Source organism: Gopherus evgoodei, chromosome 3, assembly GCF_007399415.2.
Source record: "Gopherus evgoodei ecotype Sinaloan lineage chromosome 3, rGopEvg1_v1.p, whole genome shotgun sequence".
In the NCBI taxonomy this organism is placed as follows: Eukaryota; Metazoa; Chordata; order Testudines; family Testudinidae; genus Gopherus; species Gopherus evgoodei.
This window is the reverse complement of record NC_044324.1, coordinates 168,496,345-168,520,358: the sequence shown is the minus strand read 5'-3', so window position 1 is coordinate 168,520,358 and position 24,014 is coordinate 168,496,345. Positions and strand designations below refer to the sequence as shown.

The following is a 24,014-nucleotide window of genomic DNA, read 5'->3' as shown; positions in this document are numbered from 1 at the left end:
AACTTCTTTAGGCACTGTGATCTGGTCTACTTTATACCAACTACAAGTAACTATGGGCTTCTAGCAAGAGACCATGATAGTTTCCTGTATTGGTACTGATGCCTTGAATTACTCCATCTACCTGCACTGGTTCAATATTTGTTTCCTATAATTGCAATAGTATGTTTTTTTGTTTGAGGTCCCTCTTACTAAGCTTTCCAATCCAGACTTTCTAAAGGAAGCATTCAATTTAAGTCAGACTCAAACATTCTTCTATAAAAGCACAGCCTTCTTTACAGCATAGTCTACTCCTAAAGAGAAAACTGGCAAATGAGCCATAGGTTTATTACATTCTTTTAGCATTTAACTGTTAGATTTTAATGAATTTTGTTCTGTCCATTACTACCTAAATGAAAAGACATGACATGAATGCATTGCTGGGTGATTACTGTACACGTCAGGTGGTATTGAGAGGTTCCAGGCTGAATGCAAAGTGAATTTAGCCACACAAGTAGAATAACTCCCGGGAAGTGCACTCCCTTATTGCTATTATGAAATGGAAATATTTATATATTTTAAAGAGTGTGGTGGAAACCAGCTGCATTCATTAACACCACAGGTATCATAAATCCTGATGGATCTCCACTGCTTCTCAGTATGACTTGGAATTTTTTATTAAAAGGTTTATTAAATATTTGCAGTGCTGCAGATTCTACCACTAAGTCATATTAATGACCTGTGAATTCCACCTCTTTCGCTGAAACCGGCACTCTGACCTGGACTATTGGCTACCTCCTGCCACTACACAATACAGATAATATTATTTTATTCATGCCAACAGTATGCTAGGCACATTACAGACATACGAAAACAAGACCTATGCCTTGGATAGTTTGCTATCTAAATGAAGTATAACAAGGTATGAGAAGTAATGAGAATAAAAAAATAAAATATATGGAGATATACCTACCTCATAGAACTGGAAGAAACCTTGAAAGGTCATTGAGTCCAGTTCCCCTGCCTTCACTAGCAGGACCAAGTACTGTCCCTGACAGTATTTCCACCCCCCAGATCTCTAAATGGCTCCCTCAAGGACTGAACTCACAACCCTGGGTTTAGGAAGCCAATGCTCAAACCACTGAGCTATCCCTGCATACAAATGGCAGTTGAGCATGTGCCTCACTTAGTTCCCTGGTTGGTGCTTGCATTTTAATTTTCAGTTTCCTAATTCATTAACACTTCCATTAAGGAAGCACTGGAGTTTATAGGACTTTTGGAAGAGATGCATTTTCAGAAAGGTGACGATTGAACTATGATGGGGGCTGGGTCATGGTGGAGATCCCAAGCGAAAGGGACAACATGCATGAACCTGAAGAACATGTGAATGCAGACTCCTTTTGGGAAAGATTTTCAGGAGCATGTCCCATTGACTTTAATTTCTTTGGAATGACTTTTAATGGTACATGTGTTCCAAAATCCATCAGGTGCATTTGAAAAGCTCCCCTTAATCTTATGCATGTATGCTCTACTCCTCCTAGCCATCTCTGTTGCCCCTATGGATAGGTTTGATTAGAATTTTAATTCCTTCCCACAGCACCCTAATTTTAGCTTCTAGGACTGCCAGGCTCCAGTCATTCGTGGACTATCCCAGAATAATACTGTGTGGCCTTTTGACCAACTCATGGAGGTGGAGAAAAATAAACTCATTAGTGAAAAATGCAGTGTCATAGACGCAAGAGGGATCAATACACCCCCACAGAAAAAAACTGCCACATAACCAAAGAGAATGATTCTGCCTATCTTATAATGGCCCAGATTAATAGTCTTTTGGCAGAACAGCCATTATTCTGAATGTTCCACTCTTCTCGGACAGCAGTGAGTCAGAGGGTAACGTCTCAAAGGACAGGGTAAAAAAAGCGTCCCATCATCTTGCTCTTTCACTGGGATGGAGCCAAATGTTCACATTTAAAATAATCTCACAGGGTGGATCCTAGCAGATCAGCCTAATTTGCTCAGCTTTTCCAAAAAAGGGGTGACTGGGATGATGATGGAACAAAGGGAAACTGAAAGAAAAACTAAAATTCCCTGTAAGCTCCTAAAGAAAAGGAAGTCTTAAAAGGCTGTGCCTATGCTAGACTTTTCTTTCAAGTTTCCCACCATTACAGCTCTCCAAGTACAAACAATGATAAGAGCATTATTGTAGACTAGTACTTAGCATTTTAACCATTGTGTTGTCTACCTTTGATTTGGAAAATGAAGAAAAAGACTAAATGCAGACAAGGTCAAACCTGTTATTAGGCAAAACAAGCATACTCTTCTTATAGTTTTCCTATATTCTATATGTAACATATTAATATAATCTATAAATTTCTCTGAAGGTCTGATTTAATGAACTCTTTCATAGATCACTGCCCTCTACATACCTGTACAGAGTGCTATTATTGTGCATAAATACCTGTACACTGACAGCATCATATTTACGAAGTACAGTCCTAGGTATTCCTGGAAGTATCAGGGTGCCTCATACGGGCTAGCACTAACCAAACAAAATATCAAGGCATCTGACACAGGAAGGAGTTGGTGACAATATAATCACACTTTTTGGTAGGATTTCCTATATTTTTAGTTACCATTATAACTATGTTCAGAAGACCTCTCTTTAAATAAAGAGTTAATCTATTTGGCTGTTATTTTTACACTGTAAGCTACCACAAAAAACTACAATCCAACAACAAAAATGCCAACAAATAAAAACAAAAAGAAAACAACACACAAAAATGAGCTGTTTGCATTACGGGAGGTATAGTTACTAATTGGCTATTGGGCTGAATCAAAAAAAATGTTCTTTGGATCAAAAGTCCTAAAACAATTTAATAACTCAGAGAAACCACTTTATGTATTGTGCTACAAGGTCAACAAACAAAAATATTAACATTTCTGTACAGATCTAAACATATTAATTGGAAACAGAAATTTGTATTTTAAATTGTAACCATTTGCTTTTAACAATGTAGACTTGGGGAGACAAAGAATATTGTGTGGCCCCTTTACTTGTAAAACATATATAAAATCCAGTCCTCTGATTCATAATTGGAAACTATTGTTTAGAAAATAGAAATTAAGATGAATGTTTTCTGAAGAATCATACTCAAACTATATGCCATCACAGTTCATAAAACACTTGTCTTCAGAAGTAAAGGTGATGTATAAATATAAGCTATTCCTTTCGCACAGTACTTCATATAAGCATCATAGTATGCCTGCTGATGCAATATACAGTATGGAAAACTGGTCTCAGACTTAGTGTTTGTTGAGAATACTCTGAGCAAAGGCCTTATTTTTCTTATTGTGCTTCAGCACCCTAAGAAGTTATCAACAGTTTAGAAAAAAGTTGGTAAAATGAAGTCAGAAGGATGACAATATTTCAGATACAATCTGAGGTGGTGAACTAGGTAAAGAGCTGAATTTATGTAGAAGTTTGTGTTTTGATAAAAATCTATTTTTAAAAAGTTTATACTTCGCTGTAACCTTTTCCCAAGATCCCCTGCCATCTATATTTTTGGCTTTTCAATTCCAGTGCCCATAGCAACGTCCAGGCAACATGAATGAGCCATTGCTCTCAACATCTCTGCAGTAGAGCTCTGCAAATGGATTGTCAAACTCAAGGAGGTGAGTCAGTTCCGAAAAGTATAGCACTAGGCTAATTTCTGTGTGCATTGGGAGTAAAGGAAGGATAGAAAAAACAAACCACTAACACAATGATATTTAAGACAAATGTTGCTGTAGAGAAGATTCTTAAGAAATTCATTTTAGTACACTCACTTGGATATAGATTTTGGGGAAAATATTCATAGCCCAAGGGCTCAAACTTTTTCATACTGTGGACCTCATTTTAAATGAAATATTATCCCATTTCCTTCACATTCACGGTTACATAACATCTTTGCAACCATTATTTACATGAAAAAGTGATATCAGTAGAAGCATGCAATATACTTGTAGTCGTCTGAATGCAATTTAGCAGCTGAAAATGACAACAGACAGCATCTAGGAATAGCCTGGTCTCCAGCACATCAATGGTCTATGGAACAATTTGAGAACATAGTGGTTCTCATCATTAAGAATGAGCATGATTAGCTTCTACAAGCCACTACTGATCTGTAAGCACCTTATTCCAGCTGAAACTTACAATGGTCTTTAGTATTGGGAAAGTGCATTGAGCCTCCTTTCTACTTGAGAGCTGCTGTTGAATCAATTGTTCTGCCTTAAAAATGAGCAAAGTTCAAAACAAGGGAAGTCTTGGCAGATCTTCTGGTGATGCCAGGGGAAATATATCCTCTCTACCACAGCACTATCCAACTAGGGGCAAAGCTCTTCTTGACCTGATGTTCACAAACCAGGAAGAATTAGTAGGAGAAGCAAAAGTGGATGGGAACCTGGGAGCCAGTGATCATGAGATGGTTGACTTCAGGATCCTGACAAAAGGAAGAAAGGAGAGCAGCAGTATACAGACCCTGGACTTCAGAAAAGCAGACTTAGACTCCCTCAGGGAACTAATGGGCGGAATCCCCTGGGAGAATAACATGGGGGGCAAAGGAGTCCAGGAGAGCTGGCTGTATTTTAAAGAATCCTTATTGAGGTTGCAGGAACAAACCATCCCAATGTGTTGAAAGAATAGTAAATATGGCAGGCAACCAGCTTGGCTTAACAGTGAAAGCCTTGCTGATCTTAAATGCAAAAAAGAAGCTTACAAGAAGTGGAAGATTGGACAAATGACGGGGGAGCGGGGGGGAGTATAAAAATATTGCTCAGACATGCAGGAGTGAAATCAGGACTGCCAAATCACAATTGTAGATTCCAGCTAGCAAGAGATGTTAAGAGTAACAAGAAGGGTTTCTTCAGGTATGTTAGTAACAAGAAGAAAGTCAAGGAAAGTGGCGGGGTGTCCTGGATGACTGGAAAAAGGCTAATGTAGTGCCCATCTTTAAAAAAGGGAATGAGGAGGATCTGGGGAACTACAGGCCAGTCAGCCTCACCTCAGTCCCTGGAAAAATCATGCAGCAGGTCTTCAAGGAATCAATCCTGAAGGACTTAGAGGAGAGGAAGGTGATCAGGAACAGTCAGCATGGATTCACCAAGGGGAAGTCATGCCTGACTAACCTAATTGCCTTCTATGAGGAGAAAACTAGGTATATGGATGAGGGGAAAGCAGTGGATGTGTTATTCTTTGATTTTAGCAAAGCTTTTGATACGGTTTCCCACAGTATGCTTGCTGGCAAGTTAAAGTAGTATGGGCTAGATGAATGGACTATAAGATGGATAGAAAGCTGGCTAGATTGTCGGGCTCAGTGGGCAGTGAACAATGGCTCCATGTCTAGTTGCAGCCAGTATCAAGCAGAGTGCCCCAAGGGTCGGTCCTCGGGCCGGTTTTGTTCAATATCTCCATTAATGATCTGGAGGATGGTGTGGACTGCACTCTCAGCAAGTTTGCAAAGGACACTAAACTGAGAGGAGTGGTAGATATGCTGGAGAGTAGGGAGAGTATACAGAGGGACCTAGACAAATTATAAGATTGGGCCAAAAGAAACTTGATGAGGTTCAACAAGCGCAGAGTCCTGCACTTAGGACGGAAGAATCCCAGGCACTGCTACAGACTAGGGGGACTGAATATCTAGGCAGCAGTTCTGCAGAAAAGAATCTAGGGGTTACAGTGGACAAGAAGCTGGATATGAGTCGACAGTGTGCCCTTGTTGCCAAGAAGGCTAACGGCATTTTGGGCTGTATAAGAAGGGGCATTGCCAGCAGATTGAGGGACATAATCATTTCCCTCTATTCGACATTGGTGAGGCCTCATCTGGAGTACTGTGTCCAGTTTTGGGCCTCACACTACAGGAAGGATGTGGAAAACTTGGAAAGAGTCCAGCAGAGGCCAACAAAAATGATTAGGGGGCTGGAGCACATGACTTATGAGGAAAGGTCGAGGGAACTGGGATTGTTTAGTCTGCAGAAGAGAAGAATGAGGGGGGATTTGATAGCTGCTTTCAAGTACTGAAAGGGGGTTCCAAAGAGGATGGATCTAGACTTTTCTCAGTGGTAGCAGATGACAGAACAAGGAGTAATGGTCTCAAGTTGCAGTGGGGGAGGTTTAGGTTGGATATTAGGAAAAACTTTTTCACTAGGAGGGTGGTGAAGCACTGGAATGGGTTACCTAGGGAGGTGGTGGAATCTCCTTCTTTAGAGGTTTTTAAGGTCAGGCTTGACAAAGCCCTGGCTGGGATGATTTAGTTGGGAATTGGTCCTGCTTTGAGCAGGGGGTTGGACTAGATGACGTCCTGAGGTCCCTTCCAACCCTGATGGTCTATGATTCTTATTCCATTTAGCTGAAATAATCTCAACTCCAGCAATAATTCAATCAGTCATTGCACCCAGCCCCACCTATCTGCAAATGGTAGAACAGCAGCTGCCTGCTAAGGAGAATAATGAATAAAACTGAACTGTGCAAAAGATTCAGCTATTGTCTTTCCTGGCAGCAAGTAGCTACTCTGTTTGTCAAAAAGTCTCCTTAAGACTAATTTGAGTAAATGCTAGCGAACTTCATTAGGATAGAGTCAGCCAACAATGTATTGCTGTGAATAAACTCACAAAAAAGACTGACGTTCTGCAACTTATTAAACAAATGGAGTGCTGAAAGCCAAGGTATGTATTTGTTTATTTTAAAGATACTACTGCACTTCTTGCTATACTGTTGTGATGGCTACTACTGAAAAACTTACAGACAGAATCAATCTTTGAATCAGATGAGCTATACTGAGGTGAATATCAAGTTGAATTAACACAAGAGATAAATGCTGACCAAAGTTAAACAAGAATGCATAAGTTGTTACATTCATTCCCATTCAATTGATCAGGCCCAACTCTCCTAACAGCATATACTGCCATAATAATTTTTGTTAATGTTTTGAAGAGGAGATGAAGTTGGAGATACAGAGGAAAAATCTTTTCACTTTGTAAGATATTAATCAATTTTCCTGACCTCAGCTGTAGCCAGCCAAGCAGCCCACTTTTACATGTGACTTGACTAGCAATGTTGTTCCAGACCTTCAGATGAAGCAACTGAAAAGTCAACATTACAACACAGTTATCATATATAGTGTTTGTTCTGAATACATAGTCTCAAATACCACAATGTGGTAACTTCTGGCAAATGCTAATTTTATTTTTAAATGGAGACCATGGTCATTATTAATAACCTGAGAAGAGGTAAACAGAAACTGATTTGCCACATGGTGTTTCAGCTAGTCACAAGCTGGGATTCATATATAAAGGAATTCCAAGAGCGTTGCTTCAGGAGATTTGTTTTGATTGATTCTACAAAGTTTCTAATGAGCATCTAAAATGTGTGTGCAACAAGGAGAAATGTGAAAAGGGCTTCTGTCATACTCTGCAAATATAACTGACAACATTAAGTCATATCAATCAATATTACATCCTCAAATGGAGTACTGTGTTCAGCTCACAAAAATAATTCAGTAGAAATAAAAGCAGTTCAGAGACCAGTGAAGAGAATGATCAGGGAGATGGGGAAACTCGTATGAAGCACGTGTGAAAAGACTGGGACTGTTTGCCTTAGAAAGGAAGCAGATAGGAGTGAATAGGATAAAACTATACAAATTAAAGGACAGTAAAGAAGAGGTAGTTTAGAAACTTCTAATTACCCTCTCATAATACAACAAGGGCATATTCCAGGAAATTTAAAGAAGTGTCAAATTCAAAGCTGCTAAAAAGAAACACCTTTTCCACACAATATATAATTGAGACTAAGAGATTTTGTGGATTCGTAAAAGGTTTAGGCATCTATATAGATTACAAGTATACCCAGAGTTATAACAGTAAAACTAAACAAAAACAAACCAAGAATTTTGAAAGATATAAGCTCATGCTTCAGGGCATACATCAACTTCTAATGATTGGGGGTTGGAGAGAGATTTTCCAGTGGATGGGTTATCCCTTAACTGCCTACAGCAGAGTAATGAAACAGGGCTTCTCCCCATCTTGTAAAGGATCTACTGTCACACCCACACGTTCTTTTAGTCAATTTTATCATCCAAACAAAAAAATAGCTCCTGGAATGTTTCTCCTTTACCTATCAAGCTCTCACTGTCTCCCCTCCCCAGGAGTCTGGCAGTCCTGCTACTGCATCCTGTTCTCTGAGCACCGGCAGTCAGGGCTTTTCCTCAGAACAGTACCTCTCACATTCTCACTGCCACCTCTCCCAGAAGACCTTGCTGTACTGCTGCTCTTGCCTCCTACAGCTTCCTAGCTTTGACTCCCTGGACCTCTCTCACTGGGTCTCCTCTCTCCACCAGGCCCAGGGGCCCTCTTTTAAAACCTAATCTGGTCCAAGGATTCAGCACAGGTGCACTGGCCTTGATCCCTCTTAAAGGGCAGTGTCACTGTGATAGTTTCCTCTGAAACAGTAGGTACTGACTAATGTCAGGACAAAAAACTGGGCTAGATGGATCACTATTCCAACTCCGCGTGGCTATTCTTATCTTTAGAGGCGGAACTACCGACACTACAGCTTCATGACTTCATTTCTGTACTGTCATGTACTTCTTGTGTTAAAGGCCAAGGCAATCCAATTTACAACTAGTGGCACCAAATGCAAAATAAGCAGTCGGTAACATTCAACACAGTTGTTAGAAAGACATGAAAACTATCATCCACAATTAACAGACAAATCTGGAAAGCTAAATCCTCCTGTACTTGAGATTATTCAGACAATTTTCAGTGTTTGTAATAAAGCACAAAAGTCTGCTTTGTTTTTTCTGCTTTATTGAATTTCATGGACATGCTCAGTGATAAAACGATTTTTTAAAACAAGGTCCTTTTTTTTTAATGAACTAATCTGTTATTAGTCTTCAACTAATAACAAAAGACATAACAAGGCATGCACGTTCCAATTTGCATGCAGATTATTTATATATCTAAGGCAGAGAGTGGCAACCTTTGGCACGTGGCACGCAGGGTAAGCACCCCGGTGGGTCAGGCTGGTTTGTTTACCTGCCATGCCTGCAGGCTCGGCCAATGGCGGCTTCCACTGGCCGCGGTTCGTCGCTCCAGGCCAATGGGGGCAGCGGCCAGCACATCCCTCAGCCCGCACTGCCTCTCGCAGCCCACATTGGCCTAGAGCAGCAAACTGTGGCCAGTGGGAGCCATCATCAGCCGAACCTGCAGATGCGGCAGGTAAACAAATCTGATCTAAGGCAATACCATTTACAGCCCGTTCCAGCACTTAAATATGCAACAATCCAATTATGATGACATACACTACAGCTCTAACACCATTCTTTCTACTTGAAAATTATAAAAGAGTATTTGTTAAGAGCAATATTTGTATGGGGTACACTAATAGTTCTCAAACTTTTCAGCATCTGCCCCCACTGTTGTCCTTAGTGGTACAACGCTGGATGGGTACCATCACAGGGAGTGTTGTATATAGAAGAGGAGGAGGAGAGTTTCACTGACTTCAGGGCCAGTCGTTGGGAGTCACTGCAGGGGAAATTTTGCTCAGTACTGCAACCCTGCTGGATGCATGAAAAATTCTACTTGAAGCTGGATCGAGCAGACGGGACTTAAAAAATTCCCATGCATCCATTTGCATGTTCTTATTTTCAAAACAGACTCATTTCAGTTCCCACAAAAACTGACTGGTTCCCATGAGTGGGCCAGAGCTCATACTGAGCAAGTCTGCTGCACATACACATATCTAGTGGTTAGCACGGGACACTGAATGTCCTAAAATCCTAGCCTCACTGAAGTAAATGGGAGTTTTGCTATTGACTTCAATGGGGTCAGATCATCACCTCAGGAGTCAGTACTCTGTTTATTATAAAAATGACCTAGTTTTCACTAAACAATGCCACTTTCTCTCCATAATTCCCAACCTTGACTTGATGGGAGCATTGATCTGGTCACACCTTCCGTGCCTTAATTTCCCCAGAAGTAAAAATGAGCATAATCTTGCAAACTGCCTGCTGTAATTATTGGATTTCAGCACCTCACAAGATGTTGTTCAATAAGCAAACACTGACTTCTCCTTTGGTATGAAGTTTTCTGTGCTTCATCCAATACTTACTTGGAGAGGAAATTAACCTTGGATATTTACCAAAAATAGGAAGATATTTAATGTTGTATACATTCTCAACATTTTCATCTGACATATACAGAAATCTCTCTATTATGGCTATGAAATCCAAAAGTGTAACAGTTTTCCTTTCAAAACTAACAAACTAAGAGAAAAATGCACTCAGATTTTGTTTTAAATAGCATGCATCCTTGGTTCTAGGTGCCTTTGACATAATATTGAAACAAAGATGAGAAGCTTTTTCATAATCAGAAGATGGCTATCTAGCACTATCCAGTTAATATTCCCCATTAATACACCATCACACCCACAATAACATCCCTTATGCTCAGCTCTCTTCAAAAGCCTGAATAAGAAAACAGGCTCGGCACCACATTCTAAAGGTCAGAATATTTTGGCTGTTACAGGACATGAAGGTCCTGTTAATGAATTTCAAAGCTGAGATTCAGAACACCCTTCTGTAGTTCCTTCTTTTACAAAGGGGTTCCTGCTTGAGTGACTCTGCTGACCATAACTGTGGCACAGCACAAAAATATGAAGGCAGTGCCAATCAGGTTCCACTTCTATACATATGCTGTCAAGTTGGTTGAGCACTCTAGATCTCACCAGAGGAGGTAAACAGTAACAGAGTTGTATGAACTCTGTTACTGTTTACCTTAGTGGTACAACGCTGGATGGGTACCATCACAGGGAGTGTTGTATATAGAAGAGGCCTGGTCGCTAAGGGTAACAGTAACAGGAGACTTGGAAATGGCAGAGATGCTTAATGACTTCTCAGTGAAGACCGAAACAAAGAAGTCTGAAGGAATGGCTAGTATAGTGAATGCTTACGGGAAGAGGGTAGGTTTAGAAGAGAAAATAAGGAAAGAGCAAGTAAAAAATCACTTAGAAAAGTTAGATGCCTGCAAGTCACCAGGGCCTGATGAAATGCATCCTAGAATACTCAAGGAGTTAATAGAGGAGGTATCTGAGCCTCTAGCTATTATCTTTGGGAAATCATGGGAGACGGGGGAGATTCCAGAAGACTGGAAGGGGGCAAATATAGTGCCCATCTATAAAAAGGGAAATAAAAACAACCCAGGAAACTACAGACCAGTTAGTTTAACTTCTGTGCCAGGGAAGATAATGGAGCAGGTAATCAAAGAAATCATCTGCAAACACTTGGAAGGTGGTAAGGTGATAGGGAATAGCCAGCATGGATTTGTAAAGAACAAATCGTGTCAAACTAATCTGATAGCGTTCTTTGATAGGATAACGAGCCTTGTGGATAAGGGAGAAGCGGTGGATGTGATATACCTAGACTTTAGTAAGGCATTTGATACAGTTTCGCATGATATTCTTATAGATAAGCTAGGAAAGTACAATTTGGATGGGGCTACTATAAGGTGGGTGCATAACTGGCTGGATAACCGTACTCAGAGAGTAGTTGTTAATGGCTCCCAATCCTGCTGGAAAGGTATAACAAGTGGGGTTCCGCAGGGGTCTGTTTTGGGACCGGTTCTGTTCAATATCTTCATCAACGATTTAGATGTTGGCATAGAAAGTACGCTTATTAAGTTTGCGGACGATACCAAACTGGGAGGGATTGCAACTGCTCTGGAGGACAGGGTCAAAATTCAAAATGATCTGGACAAATTGGAGAAATGGTCTGAGGTAAACAGGATGAAGTTCAATAAAGATAAATGCAAAGTGCTCCACTTAGGAAGGAACAATCAGTTTCACACATACAGAATGGGAAGAGACTGTCTAGGAAGGAGTATGGCAGAAAGAGATCTAGGGGTCATAGTGGACCACAAGCTTAATATGAGTGAACAGTGTGATACTGTTGCAAAAAAAGCAAACATGATTCTGGGATGCATTAACAGGTGTGTTGTAAACAAGACACGAGAAGTCATTCTTCCGCTTTACTCTGCGCTGGTTAGGCCTCAAATGGAGTATTGTGTCCAGTTCTGGGCACCGCATTTCAAGAAAGATGTGGAGAAATTGGAGAGGGTCCAGAGAAGAGCAACAAGAATGATTAAAGGTCTTGAGAACATGACCTATGAAGGAAGGCTGAAGGAATTGGGTTTATTTAGTTTGGAAAAGAGAAGACTGAGAGGGGACCTGATATCAGTTTTCAGGTATCTAAAAGGGTGTCATCAGGAGGAGGGAGAAAACTTGTTCACCTTAGCCTCCAATGATAGAACAAGAAGCAATGGGCTTAAACTGCAGCAAGGGAGATTTAGGTTGGACATTAGGAAAAAGTTCCTAACTGTCAGGGTAGTTAAACACTGGAATAGATTGCCTAGGGAAGTTGTGGAATCTCCATCGCTGGAGATATTTAAGAGTAGGTTAGATAAATGTCTATTAGGGATGGTCTAGACAGTATTTGGTCCTGCCATGAGGGCAGGGGACTGGACTCGATGACCTCTCGAGGTCCCTTCCAGTCCTAGAGTCTATGAGTCTATAAGTCTATGAATTAGGATTATTAACAACAATTACCTGCCCTGGATAATGTTGTAAGATTTATTTATGGATAAGTCTATACACCTCTGCCTCGACATAATGCTGTCCTTGGGAGCCAAAATTTTGTACCGCATTATAGGTGAAACCGTGTTATATTGAACTTGCTTTGATCCATCACAGTGCACGTTATATCCAAATTTGCGTTATATCAGGTGGCGTTATATTGAGGTAGCGGTGTATGAAGTGTTTTTAGGTCTTGGCTCAAAAGGTATGTCTACAATGCAACTAAAAACCCATGGCTGGCCTGTGCTAGCTGACTCGTCTCAAGCTAAGGGTCTGTTTAATTACGGTGTAGACATTTAGTCTCAGGCTGCAGCCCAGGCTCTAGGAACCTGTGGGGTGGGAGGGTGTCAGAGCTTGGGCTGCAGCCTGAGCCTAAACGTTTACACTGCAATTAATCAGCCCCTTAGTCTGAGCCATGCGAGCCCAAGGCAGCTGGCATGGGCCAGTCATGGGTTTTTAATTGCTTTGTGGACATACCGAAAGATACTACATAAGTACATAATATTGTGCACTAATATTTGGTGCCAACATTAAGTGTATAAATGTGCTTACGCTGGTGGAGTTTGTGGAATAGTTTCCAGAAAGCATCTCTGAAGTACTTTAGGAATCTACAAAATTGCCAACAAACTGCTCCACTAGAGTCTAACACTGTACGCAGACAGGTATCACCATCTGCATATAAATATCCAAATATATAGCCAAGAAAAGAATACTTTTCTTCATATGTGGATATTCAGTGCTATCACTGAAAGGCAATTCAATTACTGCTCAGGCAAAGATACCAGAAGATACCGACTTTCATTTCTGAACAGATGAGTGTGTATGTATATAAGATCTACTCATTTTCAGACAAAAAAATTTTTGTTTTTGGACTGATTGTAGAGAGATAGGTGAGATGTTGATGTTTCTTGCTGTCAACATGCAAGTGAAGTGGAGGAAGGCACATGTTAAATTAGATCTCTTGTTTTTCTGGCTGTTGGAAGATCTTATCTGCAGCATGTTCATGTTAGTTGTAGTATGAACCAGAGTTAAAATTTGAAGAGGAAATCCTGAGGTAATCCCATCAGCTATGAATCTTTATACTTTATTGTATTTAATGTATGATAACTGAGGCTCTGTGGTGTTGAAATGTGGTTGAGGAACAAGTGTTGGATGTGAGGGATAAACAGAAGATGAGCACTGTCAATTAAAGTTATTTGTAAAAATAATTATAAACTATCTATTCAAAGTTTTAATAATTATGTTCTAATGATATTTTCACATAATATTTATTTACAACCTTAACTATATCTTAAACTGTATCTGGGAATTTCCTGAGTTTTCAGAAGAAAGTATTTCAAAACCATTTGGCGGTTTTAAGAAAATATTTGTGAACACTCATTTGACAGACTATTTTACAATAATTATAGATGTTATGTCAAAATACTACACGTAATTCAATGAAACTAGACAACATAGAAGTCAGAATCAACTATTATGGACTTTCAATCTCCTTGAAATTGAGCATTTTAACTAACTGAGATTTCAATGTGATTTGGCTTTAGATAAGCTTTATAAAAAAAACCCAGCAGTACCCAATAACCTGTAATCAAAAGTAAACTTTGACCTTTTCAGAAGTGATCCCACAAACTAGATCTTGGAAAGTGCAATAATAAAACAAAACCAATATCAGTCAGTAAGTCAATAAAGGACTTAAAATAAAAAAGAGAATGAATTCCTGCACATCTCATTTTCAGAATCCCATATTTGAGACAGAAATTTGTCTGACTCAATCCAAGTTCTACTAAAATATTCTTCAGATAGACCACCCATTCAAAACTTCTTAGCAATAAGGAATTTTGGGAACAATTTAGAAGGTACCCAAAACTGTGGCTTACAAGGAAAAATCAGTTACACTTTCTTGTCAATTGCTGGAAATGGGCCATCCTGATTATCACTACAAACGTTTTTTTTTCTCCTGCTGACAATAGCTCACCTAAACTGATTACACTCATTATAGTTGGTATGGCTACATCCATTTTTTCATGTTCTCTATGTGTGTATATATATACACACATCTTCCTACTGTATTTTCCAATGCATACATCCGATGAAGTGGGTTTTTCTTTTTGCTGATACAGACTAACACGGCTACCACTCAGACTTAATTATGATTCCTATTAGGAGCTTCTTTTCTGACTCTCACTCACAAGCACAAAACGTGCTCTGAGGTGGGATTTTCAAAAACACTTAGCATTAGCCTAATTCTGCTCTTACTGCAATCAACGGTAAAACTCCCATTGCTTTCAACAGGAGCAGATATAGATCAACTCTTAGGATTTTGAAATTCCCACCTCAGCATTTTGTCTGTGATGTATTTTGGGCTCAAAATTTAGTTTTGATTAAAATATTTTACAAAAACAAATAGAAATATCTTCATTTTATTATTTTATTAAATAATACAGTGTAAAGATTTTTAGCTGGATTTAAATAAGACAAATACTCCAGCACTGTTTGTGCAAGAATCCTAAAGTGAAAAGTAAATCTGACTCTTTTTCACTATGCAAGTCAAGTGAATTACAAAAAGCGAACAGTACATACAAGATGAAAAATAGTATCGTTTGTGTTTAAAAAAAAAATTTTTCCTCTGTTAGGAACATCTTGAATTACTAAAATGGAAATCTGTAATTTTAAACTCCCATGTTTAACCCAATTCAGAACTCATGAGACAGACTTCTTAGAAATATCAAACCTGGCAGTGTCCCTTGAAGTAAAATAATAAGGCTGCTGCATCAACATACTTGACCCATTTACAATGAAAAAAATCTTGGAAGCGATGATTAGTCATTTTGCCTAGAAAATTCAAAACAGCAGAGGAAAGCCCATTGGTCCAGCTTATTGAATGTGTTAATTTAGAAAAAAAAAAAATCACACGTTCCTTTTCTTTTTGATATAGCTTTCTGCTTATGGCAAACCAAATGAAAGCCACTATGTTTTTTGTATATCAGACAGTATTTCAGAGGTTAGTCCGCTCAACAAGGATTCTTCACAGTACCAAGCACTCTGGCCCCCATATAGTGAAATGCTCAAGCATGTGCTTTAAGGACATGAACAGTCAATGGGATGATTTACATGCTTAAGTTTAACTATATACTTAAGTGCTTTGCTAGATGGGGTCCAGAACTCACTCTATCTTGCAAAATCAATTCCCAGATATGGCCTGTTGGGAAGAAAAGTTAAAATGATAGCTTAGTGCTATTCATCAACAAAGATTAGTGCAAGCTACAACAAAGCTGCATTAGCTATCGCTGAGACTCAGATATCATCAAGAACACAGTTACTACTATCAGGATACAGATGATTTTTCTTTATTTGAAGGTCAGAAGTATCTTTATTTGAATATTAAAAGTACATAAATTCTAGCTGTACTCCACACTTCTCTTTTCCAACTATTTATTTCTCATACAGCTTTCTGCTGCCACCTCATTCATCCCCCATGCCTTCATCTGACAGTCACTATACCATGTAAAGTTAAAACTAACAGCATACAAAACCAGAGGTGCTGGAACAATCTGTACAGTCGGGGTGCGGAGAGCCATTGAAACAAACTGTAAACCCTGTGTATGATGGAAACCACTTCAAGCTGGGGGGTGCGGCAGCACCTCTAGTTCCAGCACCTATGTATAGGACATATATTCTCAGCATTCCTTCAGTTTCCTAAGTTTGCAACTGCATTTTCTTTTAAGATGCAGAGAAAAATAATGACTAAAGCTGTACTATATCATTCTGCTTACAATTACTGTAGAATAGAAGCAGAAAACTGAAAACGCTTCTCCAAGAATCAATTCAGAATTAAATTTAAGTCCTCCTCATGCTTCAAAAGCAGCAGGAATTGCAGTCACCACTTTATCAGATATCACTAATTATGCATCTAATGCACTTTAATTGTCTATATTTACTCTAGGGTACACTTAAGCTTACAGGAATGGAATTAATGCTGCTTGAGAAAAACAGTAATGTAACCTGTTAGAACTGGGATGACAAGATGTCTCCCTCCTATTGGAATTTAATCAGGACAAAAATTAGCTGCAATCTTTCAGGTTGTATGAGGGGTTGGGTCTGAGAGTGAGCTCGGGGTCACTTCCAGTAGCTATAAAAGAGCTGGGATACGCAACAAAGGTGATGCATTCAGGCTCAGAGGGGAAGCTGCCCTGCCAGAATAATCCTACTTGCCAGCCTATTTTTGGTGCAGCTAGGAAAGGTTAGGTCGGATTTGCCTAGTTCCCATAATCTCAGCAAGGGGTCAGAAACCACACTAGCAGCAGTTTCACACAGGGAGCACATAAGGCAAAGCAGATGTAAGTTGTGGCCACATAAAAGAGAGATGCGGAAACTAGGAGAGTTTGAAAGTTAAGTCCATGCTGGAAGAAGTGCATACATATGATTTAGGGGGAGCACAGAAAGTGCTAATAATTAGCGTCAGTAAGCTGCCTCCTGTTATAAAACTCAGGAAAACCTCACATTAAGCCCAAAACTCATGCAAAGAGATGTGAGTAACTTTTTCCTGAAGGTTATTATTTCAGCTTCTTCTTCAAGTACTTTTATGGGTCACAAACAGCTATTTTAATAACGTAACAGGTAATTCATTCATAATATGGCTTGCAATGCATATTAATCAGGGTTCTTGACAAATTAAATTTATTTTTGTCAAAGTTAAAAAGGCAATTAAACCTCATGGCATTTCTCCCCCTCTTCACTGACCTATTTTGGAACTAAATAATGTACTTAGGCTTGAAGTGAAGGCATTTCAGCCTGAGGAATGGAAAACTGCCATGAGCCAAAATTTGTCCACAGGAAAACCATGGGGCATTAAGGTTGTCATACAGGCGCAAGAATATTTTCAAAAACAAACATGATGTTTAAGTATCCACCACCACCTCCCCAACTTAAAATCACATGCCATCTTTCAGTCTGCAACCACAAGCAACAATGAAGATGCAAGTCTATTTCTGGGGTTATTGTAAGGGCTAACCATTACAATCGTGTGGAAAAAGGGAAGAGAGGAATAGCACCTTAATGATAGGGGTCTTAATTTTCTTCACAACTCTATACAACTGAAAATGAAGGTTTTATAATGGGAAGTATTAAGCTAGGCTACCTAATGGTCTCCCCCCTATTACTCCCCCACGGTCCATCTACACTGCAGCTCAGAGGTATAATTCTCATCTTGGACAGACATACATACACTAGCTCTGATCTAGTCAATGTGCTAAAAATAGCAGTGTGCCACAGCAGGAAGGGCAGCAGCTTGGGCCAGCCATCCGAGTACGCACCTAGCGTTCTCAGATAGGATTGCACCTGGTTGGCTACCCATAGCCATCACCAGTGCTGTCACAGCCACACTTCACATGCTAGCTCTGAGCTAAAATAAGCAGTGTGGCTGTGTAGACGTACCTACAGATACACAGATACTTTAATGTTAATAGCGAGTTTAGAGGGACATTTGAATTTAACATTTCATTTGTCTGAAAATATGCCTCCTACAGAAACAAACAACACTTAAAATTACAGTATTTGAAATATCGGAAGAAAAACTAGTTTTTTCAGGGTTTTTCTCCAACTTTGTACATCTGACAGAACTTTGTATAAAATCACTTTTAGTGTTTTCCCTTTATAATCAGTTGCCCTGTTTGTACATGTTTTTTACACAGCAACATGAGAGTAAAACATATTTTTAATACAAGAAAATTACTTAAAACCACAAGGATTGGGGAGGTGACTCCAGGACAAATACAGAACCTGAAATTATTTTAAACCTTTTTATAATTGACTAGATTACAAGTTAAAAATCTTGCTTTAATTGAAAAAGAATCCAAAGATAGTAGCATTAATACAGCAAAGACAGACTTAATTGTGGGAAGTTTTAAGCAAATTTTTTTAAATTAATGGAGATATCCTATCTCCCAGAACTGGAAGGGACCTTGAAAGATCATTGAGTCCAGCCCCCTGCCTTCACTAGCAGGACCAAGTATTGATTTTGCCCCAGATTCTTAAGTGGCCCCCTCAAGTACTGAACTCACAACCCTAGGTTTAGCAGGCCAATGCTCAAACCACTGAGCTATCCCTCCCCTCCAATTAAACCTTTATACTGTGTATGTAACAGTGAACTAATACTACCACAAGTCAGACAAAGCACATGCAATGTATGCGAAAACCTAAGATGCCTACTAAAATTTCAACAACGGTGTGTTGTGACCCACTGCTTATGATGTTCATAGTAGTCTGTTTCTTCATACTCCCCTTGATTATTGTAATCACTTGGTGTCCCATTTTATAGTTCGATAATAAGCTCTTTGGAGAAGAGACAGTCTTGCTATATGTTTGTCCGGCGTCTAGCTCAATGGAGCCATGATCACTGACTGGGGCCCCAAGGAGCTACTATAAATGCAAATAAATATTAATCCTCCCCCAAGATTAAGTAAAGGTACAGACATTAAGGTTAGTCGTAGGGATTTCCAAAGTTATTTTCCTGCCCTGAATCATTAACCAACCTATAGTATTAAAAAAACTTTGGAGCAAGGGAGTGGTTTCTTGTCTCATTGTGGATGTTCCAAATTATATTAATATCTGATAAACACAAGACTGCTTTAATCTTTTCACTATACTGCAAACACTGTAATCATGGCAGGAAAAAAAGAAAGTTGTCTTCTCATATCGGGTATCTATTGCATTTCTAATAGTGTTTTAAAGTAGTTAGTTTATTAAAGTCAATTGTCTGGCTTTCCTGAGATTAGTTATTTGAAGTTGCAGAAGAGAAAAGTAAATACATATCTAAAGAAATGTTACCTTCCCTTAGACGTTCTACTACAAAAGTGAAACCAGTAGTTCGTGGATGCAAGACATATTTGTATTTCCGAAGTCCATTCTTTTCAGCAAATTCATTACTGCGGGCTTTGGTATTGGCTAAAGATTAAAAAAAAAAAAAAAAAAGAACATTAACAACATGAATCTTAGTAGGGGTTATAAAGTTTCATAATATTATAAACAGCCCCAAATACAACAGCAGCACACAGAGTACATCACTGCAGCACTGTTCTGAAGGTGCTTTTGATTAGATTCATAATACCATGAGATACAGCAACTTGTGAGGGTTTTTTCCTTATATGATTATTTTAAAAAATCTTTTTACTCTTTGGCGTACTCTTAATTAACCTGTCTCTCACATTTACCAAAGCTATATATTGAAAGACATAATAAAATGATTATTGCAGTGTACAAGTTACGTAAGTGCCGGAAACTGGAATGACATTTTAACTCAAAAGGTACCGCAGTTTGTAATAGCGTAAGCTTTGATATTATGAATTGAAAACCTTTAACATCAATGTTTTGTGTCAAACAGAATTGTTATAAGTACCTTATTCCCAGCTGGAAAATAAAAAGCTACGTTTTCTAAATGTAGACAAACAGCAATTAGTCAACTGCACTAGATCAATACTTTTGTCAGCCAGCTTATGCATTGTTAACTTGACAGGCTTTAGTCATTAGTCTAATCATAAATTTGAGTTGCACTTATATACAGTACATTAGATTTTAAACCAATTCCCCTCTGCAGCAATATGGGCTTGCTATTGTAAGCACAGTATTCACAAGCCACCTGAAAGCAGTTCTGGTGAAAACCTGGTGAAGTAAAGATTTTCACTGTCCAGCAGCAAGAGTCTTCCTGTATGCAAGGTAACTGCACAAGTCTTTAGGAATAATACTACACATGCCACTCAGCAAACCAAAACCAGACACAAAAAAGAAAACCTCTGTAGACGAGTGGACATTAATCCATTTGTTTTATGGCATGTATGGGAGAATTCTTCAAACTGTCTGCTCAAATTAATGCATCCAAAGTGGCCTTGACTGCTGCATTCCGTTGATGTCACTGCATCTTCAGGGTCGCTAAGCCAAAAGACATCTAGGATCTCCCCATACCAACATGAGGAAAAAATTTCATTAAATGTATTTATTAAACAACACCTTTGGGGTTCAAAAAGGGACAGTCCAGCAACAGAGGTGTGGAACAAAATCTGTGTCTGATCAATACAAAACCCAATGCATATAGAAAACTGAGTTATTAGAATCAACCATTGCTAACAGAGAATAAAGTTGAGAATGCTAACGAAAAGTCCGTTGTCACCTAATAAGCTAGCAAAATTGATCAAGTACAGATCATTCCTTTTCCTTTTAATTTTTGTCATGCTTTGTTACCTAATTCATTTGTAGAACAAAAACCAAAGGCATGAGTATAGAGATTAGTCCCAATCATTGTGTTAGTAAGGCACTCTGCTCGTTTGTGCCAAGTCTGCCTCTTTTTATTCTAAACCACAGGCTCTCTCTATTGCTCACTGGTAGGTGTGTTACTTTATATAGAGAACCTCCCTTTGGTTAACGAACATACTATGCATTAGCAATGTGCGAAATAATTTTTCAACTTAGAAGCAAAAATGAACTATATACTACACAGAATGCAATCTTTCATGGATGTTGCCCTTAAAAAATTAAGAGTGGAGCAGTGGCTTACTGACCACCTAATTTGGAAACAATAATAGCTACTACCCAGCAACCACTATGGCATACTATGGAGTACCTCCAGGGAACAAGTAATTAATGCAACCAAAAGAGTCCAAACATATTTTCTTCCAATTTTTCAATGCATAAAGATACATTAACAAAAACATTACAATTAAAAGAAAAGCTTCCAAACCTAGGAAATCTGAGGACCATTAAAATATGTGATACAGCATGGCCAGAGGGCAGCAGGAGAGGGTTAGAAGGGAGCCTTATTCCCTGTAAGAGGAAGAAAGTTTGCTATAGATTAATTAGAGCACCTGAAGCCAATTAGAGCACCTGAAGCCAATTAGATCCCATTTTCATCTAGGGAGGGTCTCTGCACCAAATGGGAGGGGAATCATGAACGGGTGTTGGGGAAGTTGCAGCCATCCTATCCTTCTCATATTGCTAAATAAGAGGGGGAATTGCAGGCAGATGTGAGGAGATGTCCAAGAGTGGTCCTGGCTTAGTGCATATGACAACAGAGAAGTGCAGGCAGACACAGAACTTGTTGCTGAGGGTTCTAGCTGATGTTTAACTATTTGTGTTCCTGACATTTTGAAAACTAGAAGACTAGAAAAAGATCAGTCAATGAAAAGGATGATGAGCAGACAATATCTACATATAACATCCCAAAAGAGCTATGTTAAAATAACACTATTACAGTTGCAAGTCAAGCACTCAAAAGTTAGGAAGTGCCAGAATTACAGTTGCCTGTGCAAATGCCTTATGATACAGTCTTAAATTACATGGTCACATACTGCTTTTCCCACTGGACCTCTGCCTCATTCTCTTTGCTCTGGGAATGAGTAATGTTTGTGTATTAAAGGAGACTGCTGTCTCTAGGACCCCTGCTTTACCTGTTGCAGAAGTTGGGAAGCGTGTAACAGATGAGGCAGGGAAATGCAGGAAAAGAAAGGTGTCACTGCATCTTCAGGGTCGCTAAGCCAAGACAACTTTTATGATTAAAAAATTAGGAATATTTTAAAGTAAAAAAATCTGTTTACCAAAAATAAGATTTGCATGACAGTCTCTCCTACCGTTTACCATATTTTCCTCTGGAAAGAAATTCAAAAGGCTTTGCCATCCATCTTTTTGTTGGTGAGCATTCAGTATTTCATAGTTTGGCTTCAAAACAATTCTAAGTACTAACAATGTAAACTGTGAACATTTAATTTTTGATAACTGTTTTTACTGATGCATAGCACATGTAACGGAAGAAATACACACTTAATACCCTTGTCATGGTATAATTCCCCACTCTGAACCTTAGCATCCAAAAGATGGGGTACCAGCATGAATTCCTCTAAACTCAATTATCAGCTTAGTACTTGTAGCGCTGCCACCAACCAGGAATTCCAGTGCCTGGTATACTCTGGTCCCCCCAAGACCCAGACCCTCTGGATCTTAACACAAGGAAAGTAAAGCCTTTCCCTCACCGTTGCCTCTCCCAGGCTTCCCCTCCCTGGGTTACCCTGGAAGATCACTGTGATTCAAACTCCTTGAATCTTAAAACAGAGAGGAAGATGCACCTTCCCCCCTCCTTCTCTCTCCCCCTCCCAGACTCTCCCTAAGAGAGACAGTAATCCTAACACACAGAGAAATTAGCCTCTCTCTCTCCCCCTTCCCTCCTTTCTCCCCACCAATTCCCTGGTGGATCCAGACCCAGTCCCCTGGGGTCTCACCCCAGAATAAAAAAACAATCAGGTTCTTACACAAGAAAAACTTTTAATTAAAAAGAGAGAAAAAACAGTAAAAATTATCTTTGAAAATTTAAGATGGAATATGTTACAGAGTCTTTCAGCTATAGACACTGGGAATACCCTCCCAGCCTAAGTATACAAGTACAAATTAAAATCCTTTCAGCAAAATACAAATTTGAACTCCTCCCAGCCAAATACACATTTGCAAATAAAGAAAACAAACATAAGCCTAACTCGCCTTACCACCTAGTACTTACTATTTTGAATCTATAAGAACCTGTATCAAGGAAATTGGAGAGAAACCTGGTTGTACGTCTGGTCACTCTCAGAACCCAGAGAGAACAACCACCAAACGCTAACAGCACACACAAAAACTTCCCTCCCTCAAGATTTAAAAGTATCCTGTCCCCTGATTGGTCCTCTGGTCAGGTGACAGCCAGGCTCCCTGAACTTGTTAACCCTTTACAGTCAAAAGAGACATGAAGTACTCCTGTTCTATTAACCCTTAACTATCTGTTTATGACAACCCTACTGCTGCATACTATAGCAATGCCGGACAACCTGATGTACCTCTCCCACATGCAATATCAACCTTGCCAGTAGAGTTTTTGCAAAGTGTTTCTATATATTGACATTTACAGGACAAGACCTACTAGTGTGTTTATAATACCTGTAAAAGCAGCAAAGAATCCTGTGGCACCTTATAGACTAACAGACGTTTTGAAGCATGAGCTTTCGTGGGTGAATACCCACTTCCTCAGATGCATGTAGTGGAAATTTCCAGGGGCAGGTATATATATGCTAGCAAGCAAGCTAGAGATAACGAGGTCAGTTCAATCAGGGAGGATGAGGCCTTGTTCTAGCACTTGAGGTGTGAAAACCAAGAGAGGAGAAACTGGTTCTGTAGTTGGCAAGCCATTCACAGTCTTTGTTCAATCCTGAGCTGATGGGCAGTATCCACAAACCCGGAAATCCTGGACGCCCCATCATCTCGGGCATTGGCACTCTCACTGAAGGATTGTCTGGGTATATGGACTCTCTACTCAGACCCTATGCCACCAGCACTCCCAGCTATCTCCGTGACACCACTGATTTCCTGAGGA

General features: G+C 39.4%; 1 protein-coding gene across 6 annotated transcripts in view; it reads right to left on the bottom strand.

Moving 5' to 3' along the window:
• Positions 1–24,014, bottom strand: part of LCLAT1 (lysocardiolipin acyltransferase 1) — a 220,861-nt gene that overhangs the window by 53,613 nt on the left and 143,234 nt on the right. For all 6 annotated transcript variants that reach the window (XM_030557358.1, XM_030557357.1, XM_030557360.1 and 3 more), the window contains one exon: positions 19,460–19,576. In XM_030557358.1, the coding sequence (XP_030413218.1) occupies positions 19,460–19,576 (117 nt within the window). The remainder of the gene's footprint in view (positions 1–19,459; positions 19,577–24,014) is intronic.